A 20,570-nucleotide genomic window follows, 5' to 3' on the forward strand; every position below is an offset into this window, starting at 1 on the left:
TAAACATCTTTCCTTCAAACCACCTGCATTTAAACCTATACCCCTCTCCCAACTTGCGAACTGCTAGGGCTATGTGTGTGTTATTGTCACCTGGAGGGTCAGATCCAGTTGGGCGGCACAATGCTGAAAAGCCACACCAAAACACACCACGCTGGGCAGACCGCGACGGTTCTGCGCCCCTCAGGATCTAGGCAAAGGTTGGCAGCACTGGCCCTGGAACCAGAGCTCAAGCACAGGAGACCAGGAAGCTGCAGTCTGAGCTTCCTCGTTCCACACCTAGCCATGCAGAGCGGACAAGCAGCTCTTGGCTACCACTGTGCACCGGGTCTTAGTTGTGGCAGGTGGGCTCCTTAGTTTCGGCTCACCGGCTCCTTAGTCGCGACACGCAGTCTCCTTAGTTGTGACATGTGAACTCGCAGTTGCAGCCTGCACGTGGCATCTAGTTCCCTGACCAGGGATCGAACCTGGGCCCCCTGCACTGGGGGCGCGGAGCCTGGATAAGACTTCCTGCGCCACCAAGGAAGTCCCAGGATGAATAATTTTTAACTGAATCAGTGTAATGGAAAGACTAAGTAAATTATAGCACAGGCGGAATGCACTTATGGCAAAATTTGGGGGGAGTATTCACGGAAGACTGAAGTTTGGGCAACTCTGCCTTAGATTGTGGCTACCTCTGGGGCCATAGAAGAAAATTTGGGGAACAGCCTGGAAGCTGAGCCTCCTGGCTCAAGGCTGCTCTGCCTAGGAAACCCTACCCTGTTCCTGCACTGTCATCACCGCAGCCTCCCCCCAGACCGTCTCTGCACTGTGGGAACCAGCCCTTTGTACGGGCAATGTCATCTTCAAATTGCTTTTGGCTTGTTAGTTGGCTGTGATTCACACCAAGCTGACTCAAGATCCCACATATCCCTACAGAGGAGGGCTGATGTCAGTGGCATCGGGAACACCCTGCCAGGCTGGTGGCCAGACCCCACCCTAGAGACCAGCCTGGGAGAGGATCCTGGCTTCACCCCCACTGTTTTAAAAATAATATTTATCACCTTGGAAGAAAATCCCCAAACAATCAGCTCCTCTAAGCATTTATTTATTTATTTATTTAAATTATTTGGCCGTGCTGCATGGCATGTGGGATCTTAGTTCCCCCACCAGGGATCGAACCTGTGCCCCCTGCATTGGAATCGCGGAGTCGTAACCACTGGACAGCCAGGGAAGTCCCTTCACCCCTTTAAAGCATCTCTGGGAGCCTCAGGTTTTTTCACCTATGAAATGCGGGTGATAGTAAGGTTGTTGGAAGCACTCAGCGTATCAAGCATCTGGTGTGGGACAGCTGCTCCATAAACATTGCTTCCTTTCAGAGCCAGACACCACTTCCTTCATGGGGCATTTCGAGGTTCCTCATCATCCCCCCTCTAACTTCCAGAACATTCCATATGTTCTTCTCTTTTAACACCGATTAGTTCTCTGTTTTGCATTAGGGTGAACTGTGCCCCTGTTTCAATTAACTCTCTGAGCTTGGGGCTTTTGTCAAAGGCATCATTATATCTCTCTGGGGAGGAAGCCCAGGGCCTGGCGAGAAATTCCATAAATGTTTGTGTGCCTGAGAGGCAGCAGGGCAGCGGGCCGTAGTGAACAAGAACAAGGGCCCTAGAGCCCACTGTGTGGGTGCAGTCCCAGTTCTGTCTTTCATTAGCTATGTGATCTTAGGCAAGTCACTTACCTCTTCATGCCTGGGAGTACTGACCTGACAGATGGAAATCATTGATAATAGCACCTACATCATAAGGTTGAGGATTAGATAAGTTAACGTGTGTAGGACAGAAGCTGCCACATGGTAGGAGTTTCATAGCTGTTGACTATTATTATACCAGCATCTCATAAAGGACCTTTTTCCTGGTGTGGCCTCCACAAATATTCGTGGGGTTTTTTGTTTGTTTGTTTTTTTGCGGGGGGAAGGTTTTTTGGCTGCGCTGCGTGGCATGCAGGACCTTAGTTCCCCGATCAGGGTTTGAACCCAGGCCCTTGGCAGTGAAAGCGTGGAGTCCTAACTACTGGACCATCAGGGAATTCCCCATAAATATTTGTTAAGCTGAACTGAAAAGACTATATCCTCACCTCTCATTATATACTCGGCAGGTTTCTCAAATTCTCTCATTCCTAATTCATTCTCTGGAGTGAAGACATTGTGCCTTATTCAAATGCAAATGTTGTCCTCTTCAAATGTTATGTGAACACTTTCTGTGTAAAAGGCCTTGCGCAGGAATACCCTCTGTGGTCTTAAAAGGAAAATGAGGATGCTCTCCAAAGCATATTGTTAAGTGCAAAAAGCAAAATATAAAACCCTGAGTCTAGTATGCTACCGTTTATGGAGAAAACAAAAGCTAGGGAGAGGGGTATACATAGGAAGAGAGGACTTACCTATGTAGTCACAGACCCTCTTCAGGAGACCCAGGAAATTGGTCTCAGGGAGGTCTCCAGGGAGTGGATTTTGGTGGCGAGGATGGGGGTGAGAGGGGGACTTCCTTTTTATTGTATGACACTTTTAAAATATATATATATTTTTTATTATGGTAAAATATACATAACATAAATGTTATCATTTTTAGCATACAATTCAGTAGCATTAAGCACATTCACGGTGCTGTGTAATTCTCACCACTTTTTAAGAGCTTTTTCATCATTCCAAAGAGAAACTATACCCATTAAACTCTTAACTCCCCGGGACTTCCCTGGTGGTCCAGCAGTTAAGACTCCGTGCTCCCGATGCAGGGGGCCTGAGTTTGATCCCTGGTTGGAGAACTAGATCACACATGCTGCAACTAAGAGCCCGCATGTAGCGACTAAGAAGCCCGCATGCTGCAACTAAAGTTCCCACGCGCCACAACTAAGACCTGGTGCAGCCAAAATAAATAAATAAATAATAAATAAAATAAAATTAAAAAAAATAAAGAGCAAAAGTGTTAATTTAAAAAATAAATAAATAAACACTAACTCCTCATTCTTTCCTCCCCTCCAGCCCCTGGTAACCTTTATTCTATTATACTTTCTCTCTTTATGAATCTGTCTATTCTAGTACCTTATGTAAGTGGAATCATATAATATTTGTCTTTTTGGGTCTGGCTTATTTCACTTAGCATAATGTCTTCAGGGTTCCTCCATGTTGTAGCATGTTTTGGTACTTCATTCTTTTTTACGGCCAAATAATGTTCAGACGTATATTATCACATATAGCCATACTTATCACATCTTAGTTATGCATTCATCTATTGGTAGACACTTGGGTTGTTGCCACTTTTGGCTATTGTGAATAATGCTGCTATTAAACATGAACATTCATGTTTAAATACCTGTTTTCAAACCTTTTGGATATATACCTAGGGGAGGAATTGCTGGATCATATGGTAATTCTATGATTAATTTTTTGAGGAATCATCATACTGTTTTCCATAGTGGCTACATCACTTTACATTTCCATCAGCAGTGCGCAAGGATTCCAATTTGTACACATCCTTCTGCATATGCTTTGATAGATTTTAATTTGTTATGGTATCAAAGTATTACCTATTCAAATCAGAAATAAGCATTTTAAAAAAGACATTGTGCTAAAGAGGTTAGGGTATGCGAGTCAAAGGACAAGACAACAGCAATAAAACCAAAAGCAGCCCTGATATTCAGAAGGACTGCATGACTCAGAATCCAGAGGGTTGAATTTTAGTCTTTGCATTTAATTGGCAGCATTGCTACACCCCTCTTTGAGACTTGGTTTCCTTGGGGGTCAAATAAAAGCGTTGGATTAGGTACCCCTGAATTCCCTTCCTGCTCTATGAGCTGAGGATCCCACATAGATAGGTCCCAAGAGAAGTGTGGACAACGCCCCCTGGTAGGTAGATTCTCCATGTGTATCTCCCACCGCCCTTACCTGACGGCTTCCACTGGCTTAGGTGCTGCAGGAGACTTGGTGGATGGGGTGAGAGCAGTGGGGGTCTTAATTGCTTGGCTCCCTGATGGCATTGCCATCTCTATGAATACGGCTCCTGCCAGGCGCACCCTCACTGGGCTCCTGAGACGTAGTTTCCTTCCCTTGTGTCTTTAGGCCTAGAGGTGATGTATTCATTTTCCAGGGCTGCCATAACAAAGTACCACAAACTGGGGAGCTTAAACAGCTGAAACATATTGTCTCATAGTTCTGGAGGCTAGAAGTCTGGGATTGAGGTATTGGCGGGGTTGGTTCCTTCTGAGCTCTGAGAGAGGCATCTGTTCCATGCTTCTCTCCTAGTTTCTGTTGGTTTGCTGCCCAGTTTTGGTGCCTCTTGGTTTGTAGAAGCATCACCCTGATCTCTGCCTTCACCTTCACATGGCGTTCTCTCTGGATGTGTCTGTGTCCAGATTTCCCCGTCTTCCCAGGACACTAGTCATATTGTATTATGATATCCTAATGACCTCTTTTTTTTTTTTTTTTTTTGCGGTACGCAGGCCTCTCACTGTTGTGGCCTCTACCGTTGTGGAGAACAGGCTCCGGATGCGCAGGCTCAGCGACCATGGCTCACCGACCCAGCTGCTCCGCGGCATGTGGGATCTTCCCGGACCGGGGCACGAACCCGCGTCCCCTGCATCGGCTGGCGGACTCTCAACCACTGCGCCACCAGGGAAGCCCCTAATGACCTCTTTTAATTTGATTATCTATGCAAAGACCCCAGCTCCAAATAAGGTCACATTCTGAGGCACTGGGGGTTAGAAATCCAACATACCTTTTTTTGGTGGGGCAGGGAGGATACAATTCAGCCCGTAACAGGTGCCTCCTTTTCCCGTGTTTGTTTCCCAAGTCCTGTCCACACCGTCATTCAGTTTCTCGCCATCCCAGCTGAGCATGTCTTCTGTGTCTTGCAGGGACCCATCAAGCCTTAGCACTCTGGTCATTTGCTTTTGTCTATTTTTCAAAAAAATAGCCCTGATCTTTATTTCCTGGTGTTGCTGTTGGAGAATTTCACGGCTGCCTGACACCCCTGTTCTCTGTGTGGTACTGCTGTTATCGCCTTGGCCTTGTCCCTGGGAGCTTGAGGCACGTGGAGGGAAAGGACGTCTGTGTGTGTAGGAGGAGAGGGTTCACAATACGTCACATCTGCTTTAAAGTTCCTCTCAAAGCAGCCTCCTTAAGGAAGAAGTAATGGTTAAGTGTGTCCAGGTAGGTAAAGGAACTAGGAATTTCATCCCCCCAAACTCCCAAACCCTTGAAGGATCCACCTGGGGGTGTTCAGCATAAAGAAGCCATGGAGGGAAGATGATAATTCTTCAAACACCTGAGGATCCCACATGGGTATAGTGATGAGGTCAATCTGTCTATTTCTATAGAGAGATGGATACATGACCCAATATAAGTAAGAGATTTCTGAGAAACGTGTTCCAATGTAATGGCTTCCATGTGAGTCATAAGCCCTTCAATCACGGGGAGTATTCAAATAGGGGCTGGATGGTGATTCTTGCCTTGGTTAGAAGCCCGGGCTGGCGATCTCTCTGGCCTCTTCCTACTGGGAAATGCCATGATTGTAGAAATGGAACTTGGAGTTCCCTTCAGCTTGCTCTGCTCCCTGAAGATAGAATGCTCAGATATGGGGTCTTCCCTGGTGGTCCAGTGGTTCAGAATCCACCTGCCAACGCAGGGGACGCGGGTTTGATCCCTGGTCGGGGAACTAGCATCCCACTTGCCATGGGGCAACTAAGCCCACGTGCTGCAACTACTAGCCCGCGCGCACTCTGGAGCCTGCCCACCACAACTAGAGAGAAGGCTGCGCGCCACAAGGAAAGATCCCACCTGCCGCAGCTAAGACCTGACGCAGCCAAATAAATAAATAAATATTAAAAAAAGAATGCTCAGATCTGCAAGGCTGCACACTGCTTTCAGCTACAGGAGCTCCTAAGAAGGTAGAAAAACTCAAACTTTCCAGACCAGTTGCCCCAGAGGTTGTCTTCCTGCCCAAATAGGTGGTTATGAAAGCTGAGACAAGCCTTAGCCAGCGTCCAGTGCCCACACCCATGCCCACACCCATGTATGGCTCCAGGAGGCTATAAAGAGCACACTCCTTGGAAACTGTGACAGACTCCAGCCATCAGCTTTGATCTGAACCCTGGGGGTGGTCTGGGCCAGGAACCGCTTCCTCTTCTCCTTGGATTCTGGGCTTCCTGCATCCTGTGTGGCCTCCTCTAATTTCAAAGTAACTTGAAGACTCTTGGGTCTTCGTTGTCCTGGCAGAGCTGACTTGTCACTGTCAGCTCATCTCTGGTCACGCCTCCCCATCAATCAATACCATTTGCCACCATGGGCTTGGCAGGTGGAGATGAAAGTGGGAGTAGTTTTTCATCAATCACAACAACAGAAAGATTAAGGCGAGTAGATTTGCAGATTAAAAAAAAAATCACAAGTCATGTAAGTTACATAAGGATTTCAAAATCAGAAGCTTATGCTTAAAGCCAGAGAGTACTAGAAGAACATCAACAAAAATTAATCAAAATCTGTTTCTTTGAGCGAATTGTTTGACAAGGCTGTTATAATATTTGAATCCTGCTAGACAAAAATCTTTACTTTCTTAAAGGGTCTTTAAATGTAACTTACTAAGTCTTTGAATAACTGAGAATGTGATGCATTAAAGCATTGCTTTATTGTTGTTTCTCTACAAAATAATAACTCTGGTCCTCATATGTGTGCAAATGGTAAGCATTCCCTCATGGCTTCCCTTCTTCGCTTCAGGAGCCTCGGGCTCACCCAGAATCATGAATCGTGCTCAGATCATGCCCAGAATGTCAAGCATGGTCTTGTGGGTGTCATGGTACAAAATAAGAAAAAGGAAGAGGCGTCACTTCTCAATGCCCAGTAATACAAAACCATACAGTCTGCTTTGAAATTTTCAGTGGGGAGAAGTTATGTCAGCCGGTCCTACAGAGTGGACCAGGGTCATGAGAGAGAGAGAGATGGGGGCTCCGGGCAGACCTCTCTGAGGAGGGAAGCGTTGAGCTGAGATCTGATTGACACATGGGAGTCAGGCTTGAAATGCTTTGGGGGCTGAGCATTCCGGGTGGAAGGAACTGTAAGGTGGTTTAGTAAGTCCTGCCAAGTGAGTTATTAAAGACGTGAATGTTGACATATTTGCATAGACATCATTCATTCACCAAATATTTAGTATTATCCATTATGTGCCAGGAACTGTTGAAGACACTTGGACGACGTTAGGCTGGAGTATCCTTTGCGGAGGCAGCAAGAACATTGCATGACAGTCCTGGTGTCCTTTGTTCCTGCTGCTCTGCCCTGTCTCCTGGGGTGTGCAGCTCAGCCGCCCCCCGGGAGCTGGCCTGCCTATTCCCCCAAGGGTGGTGAAAGAGGCTTGCCTCCCAGGACTTGGCCTGTAGTTTTCCAATGATGAACAAATCTCCTGATTCTGGCATTCAGGATTAGGAAGCCCATTTTCTGGCAAATAGAAGTCACATTCTCCATTGTCATTTCTTTTTTTTTCTTAATAAATTTATTTATTATTTTTGGCTCTGTTGGGTCTTCGTTGCTGCGCGTGGGCTTTCTCTAATTGCGGCAAGTGGGGGCTACTCTTTGTTGCGGAGCATGGGCTCTAGGTGCGCGGGCTTCAGTAGTTGTGGCACGCAGGCTCAGTAGTTGTGGCACTCGGGCTTAGTTGCTCCGCGGCCTGTGGGATACTTCCGGACCAGGGATTGAACCTGTGTCCCCCGCATTGGCAGGCGGATTCTTAACCACTGTGCCACCAGGGAAGTCCCTCCATTATCACTTCTCACAAAGGAAAAAGTAATACGCTGACCTCCATCTGCCTGATTTCTCTTTCTTTCTCTTGAGGTGGGGGTAGGGAGGTACTGGGCTCCCCTACCAAAAGTGGGCAAGACACTTGAATTCTAGTGTGGAGAGACAAAAAAAACAAGTGAAGAAATAAATAAAGAAGATCATCTCAGAAAGAGAGAAACACTTTGAAGAAAATAAAGCAGAATGATGTGAGAGTGAGAGAGATGGAGCAAGCGAGGGCTGGGGCACTGGGCAGGTCTCTCTGAGGAGGGGAGCTTTGAGCTGAGATCTGATTGACACATAGGAGACAGGCTTGACAAGATCTGGGGGCTGAGCATTCCAGGCAGAGGGAACTGTAAGTGCAAAAGCCCATGAGGGGGCTTCCCTGGTGGCGCAGTGGTTGAGAGTCCGCCTGCCGATGCAGGGGACATGGGTTCGTGCCCCGGTCCGGGAAGATCCCACATGCCGCGGAGCAGCTGGGTCGGTGAGCCATGGTCGCTGAGCCTGCGCATCCGGAGCTTGTGCTCCGCAACGGGAGAGGCCACAACAGTGAGAGGCCCGTGTACCGCAAAAAAAAAATAAAAAAAAAGCCCATGAGGTGTGTTGGGATGATTCACAGACACCAGAGTTCTGTAGGCCAAGTTAAAAGTTTGGATTTTGTTCAGCTTGTAATGGGAAGCCATTGGAGGATTTTATGTAAGGGAGTGACATGATCTTATATTTTGATTTCAAAACGTTAAAAAAAAAAAAGCTACTTCCTAGAGGCATAATTTACATACCATAAAATTACTTATTTTAAGTGTACAGCTGATGAATTTTGATGAAAAAGTTCCATTTTAATATGTTTCTCACTTAGTCTGACTTTCAGCATCTCTTCCTGAGCTTACTCACAGACTTAAGCTACAAGCATCTGAGCACCATTGCGGACCCCGGCCTCACCTGGGGATGTGGCAAGAGCCCCAAGAAGAAGGCAATGATGCTTCGAGGGATATGGGACCCTGGGCGCTGGGATTTTTGGCCTCTCCAGGACGTTTCAAGTCCTATGGAAGTATCAGAGAACCCCCCAAAACAAGAAACCACTGAGACCTTGGACAAGGATATTGGCAGCAACCACAGGAGACTGGGGGTCGGAGACCCCTCCCCCCATTTTCTGGCATCAGTAGGCCTCCCTAGTTCTGATGGGTCTCTGAGGTTGGGGTGTGGTAAAGTGGGTGATGGGGGGGGTACCTAACACTGATGGATGGCATTTCCTACCAGTTCAGTGAAATGTGCAGGTTGGGGTGGAATAAGGTGGGGAGTAGAGGAAAATTGGAGTTGAAATTAGTCTGTGCAAACTGTAAAATGGGGATAATAATATTACCTCTCTCATAGAGTTATTATGAGGATTAAGTGAGATAAAAATACAAGTAAATAATTTAGAGTCTGACACATAGCAAGTGTCCAACAGATGTTAGCTCCTATTATTATTATTTAGCTTTTCCCTGTCTGCTGACCAGAGGTTAGCTGTTCCTGTTTTGTATAAGTGACATGCTGTGAAGTGGCTTTGCATGTGAGTCTTCTACTCCTCATTTCACATGTGTGAAATGGGCTGACAGAAGAGAACAACATGAACGGCCTCACCTTCACGGCCCCCAGCAGACGCATCCCAGAGTTACCAGGGAGTTATGTGATGAAAGATTGAAGGATGGAGCGTCTGGGAGGGCTACTTGTGAACCGTTCTCACAGAGCCAGGCTCTGTGCCGTCTGCTCTGCCCAGTGGTCCCCGGCCCCTGCCCCTCCATGGCCTAATGGTCACTCGCTTTAAGTTTGTGGAAACTTAAAGCTGGGGTCCTTTATCGGCAGGTTCTGGGGCAATGGGTGGGGAGAGGCTGTGGATCTCTGAGGTTCACAGACAGTCCCCACCCTCACACTCCTTTGCTTTCAAGTTGTGCTTATGTGTTAATTACAAAAGTAAACCAAACTCACTATAAAAACAGCCAACACCACAGTGCGTAAAGGTAAAGGCAAAAATTCTTCTCCAGCTGCTCCCCTGCCCCAGTCCACTTCCCAGACGTCAACCCTATGACTAGACTAGTGGAGGCCACAGGTCCTGGGGGCCCTCTCACCCCGCCTCTGTCTAGGCCTTTAATCCTGAGTCCTAATGTGTGAGAGCCTCTGTTCTTTACACCTGCACACCCTCTAGTGTGGGTGCTTTGCATAGGCGAGGTGAGGACACAGAGGTAGAGGCAGGTGGCAGGCATGGCCCCTGTAAGTCAGGATCTAAATTCTTGGTCTCAACTAAGTCCACCAGACCTTGACTAGTGAGGTTGGTTTTTCTAACCCCAGTGCTGAGAGGATATTTGGAACAAAGCTACCTGCTAAAAAAAAAAAAAAAAAAGAAAGAAAGAAAAGAAAAAAGACACCAACTTTATTACAATAGCAACCCTAACAAGTCAAAAGCAGCCTTTTCAGCTGTAGGTAATAATAATAACCTTATAATAACGACGATAATAACCATTTATGGGGTCCCTTATTAAGTGCCAGGTGTTGCTTCATGTCGTTTATTTATATTCGTTGGTCTAATTGTCACAGCAACATTCCCCAGAAGTAGTGCTATTAATCTTTCTCTTTTCTAGAAGAGACACTGGTGCTTGGGGTGTTGACTGAAGGAGACAGGACGTGCAGTGGTTAGCGGCTCAGGCTCTGGAGCCCAGACCACCTGGACGAGCCCTCCTGGTTCTGCCACTTCCCAGCTGTGTGACCTTGGACTGAGGTTATAAAACTGCCCGTGACTCAGTTTCCTCTCTTGTACAATGGGATGATGACAGAATCTCCCTCACAGGGTGGCTGCGAGGATTCAGTGAGTCAGTGTGTCCATCCAGTGCCTGGCACAGAGAAGGCACTCAGTACATGTGGGCATGAGGACTAAATGATGGGCCCCAGTCTCAACTAGTGATTGACCGAGGAGGAATTTAAACCCAGGTCTGCAGGTTCTCAAGGCTTGTGGGCTCACCTGCTATGGAATGCTGCCAACCTGGAGCCCACAAGCTCCTCCCCTCCAAGTCTTGGGTTCTCAGGAGCCTCAGATCTCCCTGATGTGAAGATGTGTCCCCTCTGAAAAGCCAGTGATTCCTAGTGGGTGGTGAGAGGTAGAGAAGACTGTAGGCCAGCCTCTCCTGGCCATGGTTGGAAGGCCTCCAAGTCCCTGCCCTGATCAGTGCTTGGCAGGGAGGATGGGGATTCTCTACCCTTCTGGGGAATCCATTGCTGTTCCTAATTAGCGTTGTGATGCAAAGACTCAAATACCCCCAATATGGCGAATGATATGACTGCTGGGGGACCCATGAAAGCACAGAGAGGAAGGGAGGCTACCTCCCAAGTGTGGTAGCTGCTGTAAGAGAGATGGTCAGACACGACTCCCTGGAGTGGTGCTGTCCAACCTATGAGGTGAGGGTGAGGACATTCCAGGCAGAGGGCTAGTGTGAGCAAAGGCGGAGAGGTTAAGAAAGCAGCTGAGAAGGGACTGGGCTTGAGGCAGGAGGCAGCAAACGCAGAGGCTGCAGCGGCCAGCAGTGGTCAGAACTTGGAGATCTTTGTGTAATCTGTTAAAGGGCTTCAACTTACTTTGGCCGCAAATGGGGAACCAGTGAAGAGTTATAAAGGGAGGAGGTGACTCTGGGAAGGTTTTGTCATCTGTCAAATGGGATAACAGTGGTATCTGCCTCATAGGGAGGATTAAGAGAGATGATCCGTATAAAGTACTCAGAATGGCACCTAGAAAATGCTCATTAAATGTCAGTGATGGCTGCCACTGCTGCTGGTACTGTCCTGTTGGGAAGAGCGAAAGCAAAGTTGCAGGCCCCCAAGGCAGTACACTGAGTGAGCGAGGCTTCACCGGGTGGATGGAGGCCAAGACCAGCCTTACGTGGATATCCAGCAGGCCATGGACTTGTCTGCCTGCTAGAGACTAAAACCCAAGCTCCTTGGTGTGGCTCACAGTCCTGTGTGTTGTGGCCCCTCCTGGCCTCTCTTTCTCACTTGCTAGGCTCCCGCCACCTTGTCTTCTTCCTGATCTTCAAACGTGCCCAGCCTGGGCCTTTGCTCTTGCTGTTCCCTCTGTCTGGAATGCCCTTCCCTCACATCTTCTAATGGCTGACACTTTCTTGTCATAAAGCTCTTGGTTCAAATGTCACTTCCTCTGAAAAGCCTTTTCAGAGCCTCAGCACATCAGCCTTATCAGAGAAAGTGATCTTATTTGCTTTCCTGTTCAGTGTCTGTTTCTCCCTGTCCCCTCGATACAGGCTGAATTGTGTACCCCTCCACCCAAATTCATTTGTTGAAGTTCTAATACCCAGTACTCAGAACACGCCTATCTGGAGTTAGGACCTTTAAAGAGGTGATTATGTTAAAATGAGGTCCTTAGGGTAGGCCCTGATCCAATCAGACTGGTGTCCTTACCAGAAGAGGAAATTTGGACACACAGAGAAGGGTGCATGCACAGAGGGACAACCATGGGACGAGGCAGCAAGCCAAGGAGAGAGGTTTCAGGAGAAATCAATTGTTTCGGCATCTTGATCTTGGACTTCCAGCCTCTACAACTGTGATTGCATAAATTTCTGTTGTTTAAGCTACCCAGTTTGTGGTATTTTGTTATGGTGGTGTATTAGCAAATGAATGCACTCTTAGATGTAAATTCCATGAGGGCACAGATTATGTCTTCCTTGTGTACCATGGTGTCCCTAACTACTTGAACACTGACTAGCACACAGAGACCCTCAACACATGTTTGTCAGAAAAATGAAGACCGTGAGATGACCTTTATTAGAGATTTATTCCTTATAAGCTGTTCCTGGGAGGGGTGGCCTGTCAGCCTTGTGATCAGCTATTAGCAAAATGGAGTGGATTCAGTGAGCTGATGCCTCCCTGGAGGCAGAGTCTAGGGGCTGAGGGGAGGGTACCTCACAAAGTTCTGATGGTAAAAGGCAGGAGGACAGACCCAGGGCAATTTCCATTACAGGGCTGGTTGGGTAAGTGCTACAGGACTGTGGGGTCTAGGCAGTGAAGCAGAGACACTGGGGCAGAAAGGAGCTGGGAGAAGTCAGAGGCAGGGCCTATCAGATGGGGTTTATCGGGCTATTGGCTCAGGCCTTACATTCCATCGAGGCCCTCAAATTTAGTCTTTTATAAATTTATTTATTGAATTTATTTTATTTTTGGCTGCATTGGGTCTTCGTTGCTGTGCGTGGGCTCTCTCCAGTTGCAGTGAGTGGGGGCCACTCCTCGCTGTGGTGCGCGGGCCTCTCAGTGCGGTGGCCTCTCTTGTTGTGGAGCACAGGCTCCAGGCACACGGGCTTCAGTAGTTGTGGCACGTGGGCTTCAGTAGTTGTGGCTTGCAGGCTCTAGAGCACAGGCTCAATAGTTGTGGTGCACGGGCTTAGTTGCTCCGTGGCATGTGGGATCTTCCCGGACCAGGGCTCGAACCCGTGTCTCCTGCATTGGCAGGCGGATTCTTAACCACTGCGCCACCAGGGAAGCCCAAATTTAGTCTTTTGACATTATCTCCAGAAGAGAATACAACTAGTCACAGACCACCCCCAGTACGCTTGAAAAAAGATGCTCATTTGTATGGCTGTAAATACAAAATGCAAATATCAAGAATATTCTAGAACCCATCTTTCAAGACCCACCTACAGCAGCTGACACTCCTGGCAACACTGTCTTCACTTGGCTTCCTTCTCAGCCTCCTCTGTTGCTTCCCATTCATCTCGTCCCTCAGCCCTAACCGTTTATTTCCAGAAGGCAGCCAGAGCGATCCCTCGGTACCTTTGCACCTGAATTTCCTCTGCTGGAACCCTCTTCCTCAAAACTGACTCCCTTACTTCTTTCAGGTTCTTGCCTGGACGTGACTTTCTCAGTGAGGTCTCTTACCCACCACCTTATTTAAAACTGCACTGCCTCCAAACTTCTATCACTCTTCCCTCCTTACCACTTACTACCAAAAGACCTCCCACATGTATTTCTCAGTTAGTGTTTGTCTCCCCCGAAATGGAGGTCAGCTCCAGGAGGGTAGAGATTTGTCTCATGTTAACTACCATACCTCTGTTGTCTAGAACAGTGCCTGACACATAGTGAACCCTCATAAATTATCTGAATGAATGTCGAGAAGTTTAATGACTTTTCAATTTTTCGTGTTCGCATTTAAAATTTATAGAGCATCTTACAAAGGACCATGGACCATTTAAAGGTGAGAGTTTAAAACATTTTTTTAAGAGTCTATATATTTAGTAACTACTGTGGACATCAACGTAACAGCTAAACTAAGGGGAAGAGTAGGCATTCAAGGCATGTTTCTTTAATTAATGACCCTTTGGAGTGTGGTTGACGTGCGCGTAGTCTGCAACGGTGCAGCAGCTTGGTTGTAGTGCTAGAAGCCCCAGGGGTGCGCTGGCTCAGATACCGCCACTGCAGACCTGTTAGTTGAGTCGAATCCAACGCGGATGAGTTACAGCTGCAAAAGACACGACTCCACCACCGAGACCCAGCTTCAGCCTCCGCCGAGCCTGAGGCCCGAACGCGCAGCCGCAGAACTAGGTGGGCGGGCCTGCGCAGCCGCAGAAAAAGCCGGTGGCCGGGGTCCAGCTCAGTCTCGCTCAGTTTCCCGCCCGGCCTGGTCCCTGCTTTCTTCACCGCCGCGGGTGAGGCCGGCTTCGCTGCACCGGTATCGGACCACTAGCCTTCTTCTCCTGAGCTGTCGCCATCATGCTGCTGCCTGTGTTCACCCTGAAACTGCGCCACAAAATCAGCCCCCGCATGGTGGCCGTAGGGCGCTACGACGGGACTCACCCGTGCCTGGCGGCCGCTACCCAAGCAGGCAAGGTAACCGCTCCCACAAGTTCCCACCCGCACGGGGCCCGGGCCCCTGGAGTCCCCACGACCTCTGCCCGCTAGGTCCTTGCTGTCCAGCTCCTCATTCTCAGGCTCCTCCCCCAGCCAGGGTTGCCCGGCAACTTCCGTAGCTCTCCATCCTGCGCACACATCATGAATAATCACGCAGAACGGCTTTTCTGAGCAGTTAATTTGTCTTCAGGCACTTAGACTTGAACGATGTTGGTGTCTCTCTATAGACCGGGAGCTTACGGAAGAGAAGACCCCAGAGGGGGAATGGCTTGGTCAGGGTTAGCAGTAATGGCAGACCCCAGATTAGAGCCCAGGGCCTCTGCCCTTTGCTCTGGAACTCCTGTTATCTCAGACTGCCTCTCAGAGCCAACAACTTTCCGGGGGGGGGGGGGCGGGAATCACAAAGACCCTTAACTTAAGTGATTAAAATTGCACTTTCGATCTTTATCCACGTACAGTCACATCTCTTCCTATAATTTATTTACTAAGTACCTTTTAGGGGCTTACTGTGTGCCGGGTGCTGGGCAAGGTGTGGGAATCACAGAGACGAAAAAGATATGGTCATTCAGCATTCACCAGACTTACTGGACACCTCCTTCGTGCTAGATCTTGGGGATTCAGAGATAAAGTTGGAGTCCTGACTTTCAGAAAGCTTATAGTCCAGAAGGACAGCAGACAAGGCAAATCAAGAAACTGTGTTGATGGAGGCATGCCCCCAAACCATGGAATACTATGACGCCAAGCGTAATAACTTCTAACAGGTGCAAAGCCTTATTACGTTAATCATCTCAGTACCCTTGCTAAATTGCCAACCGCTGCCATATAGCACAGGTGTTGTAGATTGTGGCTCCGGTACCTACTAAGTTCATGACCTTGAGCAAGGTACTTAGTATCTACCGCATAGGGTTGCTAAGAGGATTAAGTAAGTTACTACTAATACATGTCATGCGGTTATAGGCAGTGGTCACTAACTGTTAGCTGTTATTTTCTTCTTATTACTCCCACTTTACTGATTAGAAATAATGGTTCAGAGAGGTTCAAAGCAATGTTTGAGGCTGTTCAACTGGAAAGCGGTAGAAATGAGATTAGAGTGCATGTTCTCTGACCCAGTGTGGATTTAATAAGCTAACATTTATATAATGATTTACAGTTTTCGAGACACTGCCACCTATGTTGTATGTTTTCTCATATGCCATACCTTGGGATACATAAGTAAAAAGTAATGATTCATTTTCATTAAGTTGTATGATGGAGGAAAGCATTTAGCACAGAGCCTCGTACGTAATGATGTTAGTAGGCACTGACAAATACCAGAAATTCATATTGGTTCTGCTGTAGGTGCACAGCAGCTACATAAGTGGGTTGAAAAGATCCCATTGATATTAGCTCAGCCCCTGATTTATTGAGGGCTTGCTATGTGCTGGGCACTGTTCTTAGCTCTGCAGTTACAAGGGTGAAGGTGACAGACAAGTCTCATCCCCTTGGAGGTTACTTTGAGAGGGGGAGCCAGATAGTTAACAGAAACACACACACTGTCTCCATGGGAGAAAAACAGAGTAAGGGGTTGGGGGTGATGGGAGATTGCTATTTTAGACAGGGTGATCAGATAGGCCTCTGATAACTGTGGATCAGAGGTTTGAAGCAAATGAGGAAACCAGCCCTGCAGATAGGTGGAGTAAGTGTATCAGCAAGTACAAAGGCTCTGAGGTAGGGATATACTTGGTGTGTTCCAGAAACACAAAGTTGCTGGGGCTGGAATGGATTGAGGGAAGCAGTGGGGTAGCCAGCGGCTGGATCATATAGGGCCTTGTAGGCCACCGTAAAGACCTTGGTTTTAATAAAGTGCGTGATGGGATTCGGTTTAGGTTTTAGATAAAGGATTACTGGCTGGAGGGAGGGGAGCTGCAGGGAGGGGAGTATAGGGGTGGAAGCGGGAAGATGAAGCAGAGGTTTCTATGGAACCACTTTCACTAGAATGTGACCTGGAGTGGGAGGCAGGGACGCTTGACTCTAAGTCTCTTTCTGAAGATGGGGGGAAAAAAAGGGAGAGAGAGAGAAGTTCCTATGTCCTGTGTAATTGGACACTTTATATTCAGAACTTCAAAAACAAATCTGAAGTTCTGACCTGATCTTTTATCTTTAGACTTAAAGAAAAAATTGGTACTATTTTATGATCCAAATAATACACAAATATATTTTCCTTTAAAAACAAACATTGCAGGTAAGGCCAAAGCCCTCCTTGACTGTCGGGGTCCGTGTCTCTAGAAACAGGATTTTGTCATTTTCAGTGGGACTCTGTTGTGAATGGGGGGCTGACTTATTGGGATCTGGTCTCTGAACCTGAGCAAGGATGTTTTAAAAAGGGGTTTCTTGCAGGATGAACATTAGTTCATCAGGGGACAGGTTTCCTCTCACCATGGAATTGGAGGGCCTAGTTGGAATTTATATTGTCAGCAACACCCCCTCAGCCAGAACAGATATGTGAACTTCAGCCAGTCCTTTGGCTGAAGGCACTGGGAATGATCTGTTTGTTGTGTGACTGAGCCTGAGGGACAGGTGAGTCTCCAGGGCACTGATTGCTGTATGTAGAGAACAAACAGCAGGAGGGGAATTAGGAAGAAACCAGACTTCTGGGACTCTTGCTCATGACAGCAACCTCCAAACTCTTTTCATCCCAATAACAGTGAACATGAAGTCCACAGGTTATTTTTCCTCCAGTTCTTTCTCAGCCTGTCTAATTACTAGAAGACTCTGTAAGAATTCTTTTGTTCAGAACTGTTATAAAAGGAAGTAAGATGTGGCTAGAGATTACTGGAGCCAGACACCAGGCTTGCATCTTAGCCCTGTCACTTATCAGTGGTGAGACCTTGGGAAAGGGCCTTAACCCTTCTGACCTCCTCTGTATATCAGGAGGACCAAATGTTGTTGTGAGGACCAAATGCAGTAATGTTTATAAAAGCATGTTGTAAAGTATTACACAAATGAGAACATGAAGCAATATTAAGTAGCTACACACACTATATGTTTCTAAACAATCTTTTAAAAATTATTTTTTGTCGAATAGGTTACCTTGTTTAGATAATAATTTAAAACTAATCCTGCTTGGATTTAAAACCGAGTCTCCTAAAACTGAGTTCCTCTGCTGAGTTTATAATTAACTTCTCTATCCCAAGCTTTGTTTCCTTTCTTGTTCCACACCTGTCCCTCCTCAGGATTGAGGATTATCAAAGAAAAGCAGGCATTGTAACCAAGCTGGACCCTATGGGGCCTTCCTAGGACAGACCCCTCCCCTCCATGTCCTCTACCTGCCTCTTGTTTGTAGAAAAGCTTTAGTCTCCCAGGCCTGCCCTGAGTCTCAGAAGGCTGGCTCAAGAGTTAATTATTAGGAATGGGAAGATGGAGAAACAAGCTGTTGAGCTGGGAAACTGGCAACAATTTAGACTCTAAATCAGCCATAAAGAGTCACGGGGAGCTCCCAGTTCCCTGAAAGCTATAAAAGTCTGACACACATTCCTAAGCTGTTTTTACAGGGAGCAGACTCCTACCAGATGAAAACTGCTGATCACAAGCACATAGACCCCAGACCGGTTGAAGCCAGAAGATAGGTGATGCTTGAAACTTCAGCTTGTTGCCAACCAATCCAGGAATTGTGCACGAGCTGCTCATGCACCCTGCGGATCCCTCCCTCACACTGCCTTTAAAACCTTTGTCTCCTAACTGGCACCTTGGAGGTGGTCTTAGGACATTCGTGCACCATCTTCCCAGGTTGCTGGCCTCTTGAGTAAAGCAAAGTTTCCCTTTCCACCAACGCTTGTCTCTCGAGTATTGGCCTTTTGAGTGGAGCAACCAGACTGGCCTCGCCTGGTTACAGTTTTATACCAAGGGGTGAAATGCTCATTTAACGTTAGCAAATTTTAGAACTAGAAGGGGCTTAAGGCATCTCTAGTGCGGTTTCTCATCCTTTTCTTTTTTTCCATATTGCCTCCCATGGAGCTTTTTTCAGAAAATTAAAATTTCCCTAATGAAATTTTAATACCACAGATATGCAGTATATCAGTTTTTATAAAGACCCTTTTGAGGCTACAAGCCATTCTAATGTCTAAGATGCCCCCCACCCGAAACCCAGCCACCCGTCTTGAGAGCAGTATCACCCCTCTTGAGATGCATGTTTTAGTCTAAACCTCCTTTTACAGAAGCCCAAGGAAATTTAAAGATTTGTAGGGATACTCAGATGATTATTTATGACAGCTGAAACTGCTAAATTCATTAACTTTGAGCTAATTATTTAATTCTGTCTTACTAGTATAGACTATGAAAGCCTTCAAGAAGCTTGCTTTGTGTGACTCAGTTTAGGTTTGTAAGAAAAATCTACTACCTACGAGTTTTAAGGGTTAGGAAGTGAATTAGGTGCTTGGATGGAAGATACTAAAGAAAGTGTTTATTATTCTATTTTCTCTGATCTTCGTGTGTAGCAATCACATTGTAGCTGGTAGCAGCTTCCTGTAGGTTGACCAGGAAAAGGATGGTTTGTAAGAGTGCTTTAACACTCTACCGGTGGGTAGTATATAAGCTGCCCTGGGAAGCAACAACTAGATCTTGGCTATCACCTTGTTCTTTATAAGGCTAAGAACCACTGGGTTTCCACAGTTTGCAGTGATTGAAAGCCAGCCATGCACAGAACTGTGTATGGGCGTTTTAAGTTTTGTAGGTGATTAAAGTCACTTCTTGTTAATGTTGATATCTGTTAATAACCTGAGTCTTTTTAAAAAAGATGTATGTTAATTTTACATTTTTGGTATTTTAAGGGAATGTAATTAACTGTTTTTGTTTTAGGTTTTTATTCACAACCCTCATACCCGGAGCCAGCATTTCAGTGCATCCAGGGTCTTCCAGAGCCCCCTGGAGTCTGATGTTTCACTTCTCAACATTAACCAGGCAGTCAGCTGCCTGACTGCAGGAGTACTGAACCCTGAACTTGGCTATGATGCTCTTTTAGTGGGGACACAGACTAATCTTCTGGCTTATGATGTCTACAATAATTCAGATTTGTTCTACAGAGAGGCAAGTATACCCCTTTATAACCATAAAACTTCCATTACCCATTAGTGTCCACTTTTTCTTTTTTATGATTAAAAGAGATCAGACATTTATTTTGGTTTTTTATGTGGTTGTTGTAGTGTAGTTAAAAAACATGCGGATTTTGCCATTTACATCTCCTTTGTGTACTTGACATTTATTTGGTCATGGTTGGCAACCAGTTTTTGACACTCCAGTTTATCTCTCAGGAGGTATATCTGTGCTACTACCATCTGTCAAGATTTGCCATTGAGAGTTCTGCCAACAGCCAGGGAGCCAGCAAACAGGTCTCCTGGTGGCTTTGCATTAAAGTTTAGTATAGTAGTTTCTAGGAGGAGCACTTACTGTAGCCTGCCATCTACAGGCTACTGCAACTTTAATACTCAGATAATCCAAATTTATTATAGAAAAGATATAGAAGCAAAATAAAAATAATTACGCATGGTTTCTTCATTTGGAAATAGCACTTAACTCTTGAATTGAGTTATCCCGACTTTTTACTAAGTATTTGTGAGTGATTTTTTTTAAATGGGATCATACTATATACATGTAGCCTTTTACTTTTTTTCTATAATAGCTTTATTAAGATATCATTCATACACCATACAATTCACCTATTTAAAGTATACAGTTCAATGCTTTATTCAGAGAGTTGTGTAACTACACCACAATCAATTATAGAACATTTTCATTATTCCAGAAAAAAACCCATACCCATTAGTAGTCACTCCCCATTTTCCCCCAGCCTCTCATCCTTAAGCAACCACCAGTCTACTTTCTGTCTCCATAGATTTGCCTATTCTGGACATTTTCTTTTATAAATTTATTT

At 46.4% G+C, this 20,570-nt stretch overlaps 1 protein-coding gene across 12 annotated transcripts in view; it reads left to right on the forward strand.

Annotated features, from left to right (window-relative positions):
* Positions 1-20,570, forward strand: part of BBS2 (Bardet-Biedl syndrome 2) — a 136,085-nt gene that overhangs the window by 73,851 nt on the left and 41,664 nt on the right. For 4 of the 12 annotated variants that reach the window (XR_016390978.1, XR_016390979.1, XM_089903086.1 and 1 more), the window contains exons 1-2: positions 14,402-14,644; positions 19,499-19,730. Coding sequence is in view for 7 of the 12 variants with exons in the window: in XM_089903086.1 (XP_089759212.1) it covers positions 14,528-14,644; positions 19,499-19,730 (349 nt within the window). In the remaining 5 variants the exon portion in view is untranslated. Of the gene's footprint in view, positions 1-14,399; positions 14,645-19,498; positions 19,731-20,570 lie in introns of those variants that run through there. The other 8 variants (XR_016390981.1, XR_016390980.1, XR_016390982.1 and 5 more) reach the window with 3 other exon arrangements.

This window comes from Delphinapterus leucas, chromosome 20, assembly GCF_059928025.1.
Source record: "Delphinapterus leucas isolate spDelLeu-1000000601 "Yukka" chromosome 20, BTC_Dleu_Yukka2, whole genome shotgun sequence".
In the NCBI taxonomy this organism is placed as follows: domain Eukaryota; kingdom Metazoa; phylum Chordata; class Mammalia; order Artiodactyla; family Monodontidae; genus Delphinapterus; species Delphinapterus leucas.